At 43.8% G+C, this 6,061-nt stretch overlaps 1 protein-coding gene across 2 annotated transcripts; it reads left to right on the top strand.

The window, feature by feature from the left end:
* Positions 1-1,844: 1,844 nt before the first annotated feature.
* Positions 1,845-5,386, top strand: LOC119337956. 2 transcript variants are annotated; one of them, XM_037610235.1, is made up of 4 exons: positions 1,845-2,165; positions 2,265-2,380; positions 3,916-4,085; positions 4,688-5,386. In XM_037610235.1, exons 1-4 carry the CDS (start codon positions 2,078-2,080, stop codon positions 5,133-5,135), a joined length of 822 nt encoding a protein of 273 aa, XP_037466132.1. In that variant the 5' UTR covers positions 1,845-2,077; the 3' UTR covers positions 5,136-5,386. The 2 variants fall into 2 exon arrangements, with proteins under 2 accessions (XP_037466132.1, XP_037466133.1); XM_037610236.1 differs by having other exon boundaries at positions 1,847-2,165; positions 2,268-2,380.
* The last annotated feature ends 675 nt before the right edge of the window (positions 5,387-6,061 follow it).

Consider the following 6,061-nt stretch of genomic DNA (forward strand, 5'->3'; position numbering starts at 1 on the left):
TAGGAGAAAGAGGGAAAGAGGAGGAGGAGAGAAGGAAAGGGGGGCTGCCCCACCCCCCAACCCTAGTCCAATTCGGTTTGGGCTTGGGGGGGGGGGCGCCTCCACCTGGCCGCCGCCTCCTCTCTCCACTAGGGCACATGAAGGCCCATTAACTCCCGGGGGGGGGTCCGGTAACCCCCGGTTCTCCAGAAAATGTCCGAACCTTTTCGAAATCATTCCGGTGTCCAAACACAACCTTCCAATATATCAATCTTTATGTCTCTACCATTTCGAGACTCCTCGTCATGTCCGTGATCTCATCCGGGACTCCGAACAAACTTCGGCGCATCAAATCACATGACTCATAATACAAATTGTCATCGAACGTTAAGCGTGCGGACCCTACGGGTTTGAGAACTATGTAGACATGACCAAGACACATCTCCGGTCAATAACCAATAGTGGAACCTGGATGCTCATATTAGCTCCTACATATTCTATGAAGATCTTTATCGGTCAAACCGCATAACAACATACGTTGTTCCCTTTGTCATCGTTATGTTACTTGCCCGAGATTCGATCGTCGGTATTACCATACCTAGTTCAATCTCGTTATCGGCAAGTCTTTTTACTCATTCCGTAATGCATCATCCCGCAACTAACTCATTAGTTACATTGCTTGCAAGGCTTATAGTGATGAGCATTACCGAGAGGGCCTAGAAATACCTCTCCGATACACGGAGTGACAAATCCTAATCTCGATCTATGCCAACTCAACAAACACCATCGAAGACACCTGTAGAGCATCTTTATAATCATCCAGTTACGTTGTGACGTTTGGTAGCACACAAGGTGTTCCTCCGGTATTTGGGAGTTGCATAATCTCATAGTTAGAGGAACATGTATAAGTCATGATGAAAGCAATAGTAATAAAACTAAACGATCATTTATGCTAAGCTAGCGGATGGGTCTTGTCCATCACATCATTCTCTAATGATGTGATCCCATTCATCAAATGACAACACATGTCTATGATTAGGAAACTTAACCATCTTTGATTAACGAGCTAGTCAAGTAGAGGCATACTAGGGACACTATGTTTGTCTATGTATTCACACATGTACTAAGTTTCCGGTTAATACAATTCTAGCATGAATAATAAGCATTTATCATGATATAAGGAAATATAAATAACAACTTTATTATTGCCTCTAGGGCATATTTCCTTCACAAGGTCCTCAAGACGTCGGTGGAGATCTTGCTCAGGTTCTTGTTTCTTCGGCTTCGTTCGCGTTGCGTCGGCTGCATCTCCAGCGTCATCATGGAGCCGAAAGTTTGTATCTTGGAGTTGGCCGACACTGCAGCGCGGGTCTTGTCCAAGGGATGGTCCACATGAAGATTTGGTGGTGGAAGATGGTTGCCAGTTCTGGAGTTTTTTGGCGGTTCTGCCAGTCGAGATCTACAAGAGGGCGATCCAAGTGGGTGGAGTATTTCTTCCGCCGACGACCCGCATTGACATGTGTGTCGCTACTTGTGGCGGCGCCTGTTCAAAGGCTCATAACGCAGCTTTGGCTGCTATGGCACTATCTTGGATCTTGTCAAGTTGGAGGCCTAGGTTTCTCTCCTCCGACGAATGCTTCGGCGACCAAGGCGGATGGATTCTTTGGCGATGGTGATGTAATTTTCCTTGTGTGTTGTCTCTTCGGACTGTTCCAGAGAAAAACTGTGTATGTTGTATGTTGCTATTATTATGAATGAATACATGGTTCTCCTAAAAAAAGGGGCAAATTAGTCACTGTGAAGATGCCCTGGCTATTCAAGAAGAAGAAAAACACATCAGCCCACCTACCTTCTAGTATTTCTCTTGCCTTTATTCGTCCCCTCCATCCCTCAAAAAAATAAAAATAAAAAAAATTCGTCCCCTCCTCGTCCTCGCTGCCGTCGCTGAGTGCGAACTCCGGCGTGTCCTCCCCTCTCCCTCTCTCTATCCCCCTCTCTCTCTGCTAATCTGAGTTCCTCGTTGAGAAGAGGAACCGAGGGGCGCGGCAGCGGCCCCGCCCGTGATGGTCGCCCGCCGCGCTCTGTGGCGGACGCGGACATGCACAGCTCCTCCCCCTCCTCCGCCGCCGTCGCGTATTCTTCCTCGTCTCCATCACACCTCTCCCCAGCAGACGGCTTCCTCTGCGGTAATAATAACCCCGCCCGATCCACTTCTTCCTGTTCTTCTTCGTGCTCCTGTGGGGAATTCCGTCGAGCACCTCGTTTACCCGCGTGATTTGGTCCAGCAGTGAAGGAGGGGGTCGACGAGATGATCAAGCACGTCGCTAATGAGCCCTCCCTCGGGCTCTACTTCGTCCAGCAGCACGCCCAGGCATCCATGCCCATCCTCCTTGACGTCAAGGTCTGCTCTCCCTCTTAATTTGCTCTGTTTAGTGCCCGATAACGATGATTGGCCTTTAAGCATGTTGCGCCGCGCACTGACATTATGATTTAGACCGGTTTGGATTTGACAGAAATCACAGACTGGGCTTGTATTGATTAAAGGAACCAGGTTGGGCAAGATGGTTTGGGGGTGCATGTACAGGATACCATGATGATACCATGGGATGGTTTCTCCACTGTAGTGCTCGATTTTACTATGATTCCTTTGTTAGATATTACGCAATTTGCACAATTCCTCGGGTATGCAGCAACCTGGAATGTTGTGCGCATATAGGTTAAGCTGAGTGATATTTTTCTTCAATATGTTCTTTTTGTGGAACAATGTCAAATTGATCACATCTTGCACGTGCAAGATGTAGTAATATATGAAGTAATATATACTTATGGAACTAGAAGGAAAATGGTTATGTACTCCTTGGAGTATGTACTCCTATATTCAATATACCACATGATGAGTCCACTATACCTCTTTATCATTTTTAATATACTTCATTTATAATTACTAGATACTCCAAACTGAGTTCAATGAAAAAAATTGCGCGAGTCCACAGATTTTACAGAGTTCGCGTATATACTATTTTTTTCATACGTAAAAAGGTATATTACAAAAAGTATGTGTGTAAACGATAATATTGAAAATGGTAAAGAGGTATAATAGATGTGTATACCAGGTATATTGAATTGGGAGTACATACTCCCAAGAGTTACAGAAAATGAGTCCGAACTAGACAGGTAATATGATGGGACTATGCACTTCTATCATATGACCGACTCTTTGACTGGATTGGTCTGACAATCTTTAGTGCATCCATAGATAGGCTCATTCCAGACTTTATAAGACCATTTTAGTTGCAGAGCCAACTAGCCACCTACATGCTAGCCAGTCCAGAGCCAATCCATGCCACTTTCTGATTAGCACTGGTGGAGCCTGGTTTGGAGAAAACCAGCTTTAGCATTTAACTTGTTTTTTTTTTCCAGCAACCTAGGTCCTTCTGCTTTTAAATTGCCAAAACATGGTATGACTTGGATATGCATGAAGCTTCATTCACGATTGCAATAGCTTATTTGGCATCACTGTTCAGGCCGTTACTTTTTCTAAGTTCTAAAATGTTCTTCTATTCCATCCATTCGAAATTAATGGAAGTTTCTAGGTTTGTCCTATATTAAATTTATTTAAGTTGACCAAGTTTATAGGAAAATATGGTAAGATAGCACGGAAGTATATTTTGTGAAGAATCTAATGAAATTAATTTGGTGTTCTAGATATCGATATATTTTCCTACAAACTTGGTCAAACTTACACAAGTTTGACTTAGGATAAACCTAGAACTTCAATTAATTTTGGACGGAGGGAGTAGCACCATAAGTTTCAATACTGGCTGACATTTGCTAATTCTGAGTTGTTCAATGGCTTGATCTGTTCTTATCAGAGGTTAGCACAAAGCCACAAACGAAGCTGAGATTCTAACATGGCATTTCTGGTTTGCTCATCAGGGCAAGGTTACAGAAAAGACTCGTGAGATAACATTACACACTGAAGATATAGAGGATTCTATTTGCGCTGTGAGGTCCATGGCTGAGTTTGGACTTCCAATTGCTGATGATATGATAAAGGACATAAATAAATCTCTAAAGATAATGTCGAAGACCCAACCAAAGAAGGGGTAAGTATTTAGCAATCTTGAGGGTTTCCTTCTGGTTTTTGTTTGATTACCTTGTGGCATTGATCTGGTTCTGATTTTGCGAACGTGGTGTGGAGTCTCCTAGCAGGCTAGCATCCTGAAGTTCCTGCATTCATGCCATCTGTACACTAAAGTCACTGCATGCATTCATCCCATCCGTAGAATATTGACATTTGTTCCTTTTTCATTTAGGAGCAGTCCATCTTTATGTATTAGATGATACCCTGCGCGTTGCTGCGGGAATTACTTGCAGTATATTTCTGTAAGATTTGATTATATGAACATGAATATTTAGATTAATAATATAAGAACTAAAACTTAAAATACATGTAGTTTTAAAATATTGATTGAATATAAGTAGCATAATATAATTACCTACACACTGTTTTTATATGTGCTTCCAATAAGGTAGAAAACTCAAATATTAGACTTCTGGCCAATAAACCACTCAGGGATCTCGACTCGATCAATCCTTAGCCCCCTACTGTATCATATTATTGTGTGTACAAAGGCCATGCTCTTAATTTTTTGTAGAGGAAGCCATCCTCTTTAGTTGGTTCTGAGAAGAGAATTATCGTGTCCAGGTTAATCCAGAACCCCATTTGGGGGTTCCAATCAGACAAAAGCTCAGAAGCATGGAACGACTTGGACACAACTAATGGTGGAAGTAGCAAGAACTATTTGTCTTCCATGTTGAACACCGCAAAGCAAAAGGCATCGAGTCTCAGATGGCCACAGACTGATTTCGCTATGAACGATGCCGTTAGTGAGAAGTCAGTGTCGTCTACAGCTCAAGAGTCATCACAAGCCGAAGGACATGGTGCGTCAACACCCTCAGATGCAGAAAGGGACGAAATCTCCATTTCAAGCCGTTTGTTGGATACTAAAAATGCAGCCACTATGAATCAGAGCCTATCTGCTTCTGATATCTCCCACACGGCGGAGAGCTACAACAAGTTCAAAGAGGAACAGGAACTGAAACTGCAAGAGTGGCTCAGGGAGTCGAAAGAAGCTGAAGATAATAGGGGTTGAGACTGTTGTACCAGCTCCGGTGTTTCCGCCTCTGTCGGAGCATCAGAAATGAAAAACATGTCCAAATCTTCGTATATGTTTATGACCACAGATCTTTTTGTATTGATGAGGAGTGTACATGTGCGGCTTCTCTGTAAACATTCGTGTTCACTTTGCAGCTGTTACATTGATATTCACAAGGCAGAGATCTCTCTCTCAAGTGTACTGTTGTATAACAGCCTGAATTACAGCAGTACATGTTTGTTATTGTACTTGGGAGCTTGGAAGTGGTTTTTATATATACACTGATGTGCCATATCGGTGGCCGTCCATCTTGCGCCGAGATTCATGACGAGCTTGCCTCGGTTGTTGTGGGTTTTCACCCGTGGGAGAAGAGATAGGAAACCGAGCCTGTAGCAGTGAGATCGCGACAGGGGAAAGGGTTGGCATCCCAAGCAGCAGCGAGGGAAAAGGTGTTGGCCTGGGACGTGCATCAGCGTCGGCACAGGTGATGGAATTCTTCTTCCGGCGCGAGTCAGCATCTCTAGCAAATCCTGTAAAAACGGTCAAACATATAGATTTCACAGGCTTCTGTATATTAGAGCTCCCATTCATCATATATGAAGGATTCCAGCCGTTTTTTGAGGATCTTGTAAAACCGGTCAACACCAGAGGGGCTGGAGCAGGCCAGAGAGGCGCCGTTCTAGCTAGCCGGAGTTCGAGTCCGTCCATGCGTGTGTCCCAAGAAAAAAGAAGTGTGGGAGAAAAAGAAGAAGAAAAAAAACTTTTACGACACGAGTTTACGGTACCTGTTCTGCTCGTGCCTCGAGGTACCGTATCGCTTTAGTGGTCATGTATAATGTTTTTACAGGTGATCTGTTTACGGGATCTGCTTGAGATGCTCTAAGATGGAAAAAGAGACCCCTATACTCTTTGCCTCCATCTCA

The sequence above is a fragment of the Triticum dicoccoides genome, chromosome 7B, assembly GCF_002162155.2.
Source record: "Triticum dicoccoides isolate Atlit2015 ecotype Zavitan chromosome 7B, WEW_v2.0, whole genome shotgun sequence".
Taxonomy (NCBI): domain Eukaryota; kingdom Viridiplantae; phylum Streptophyta; class Magnoliopsida; order Poales; family Poaceae; genus Triticum; species Triticum dicoccoides.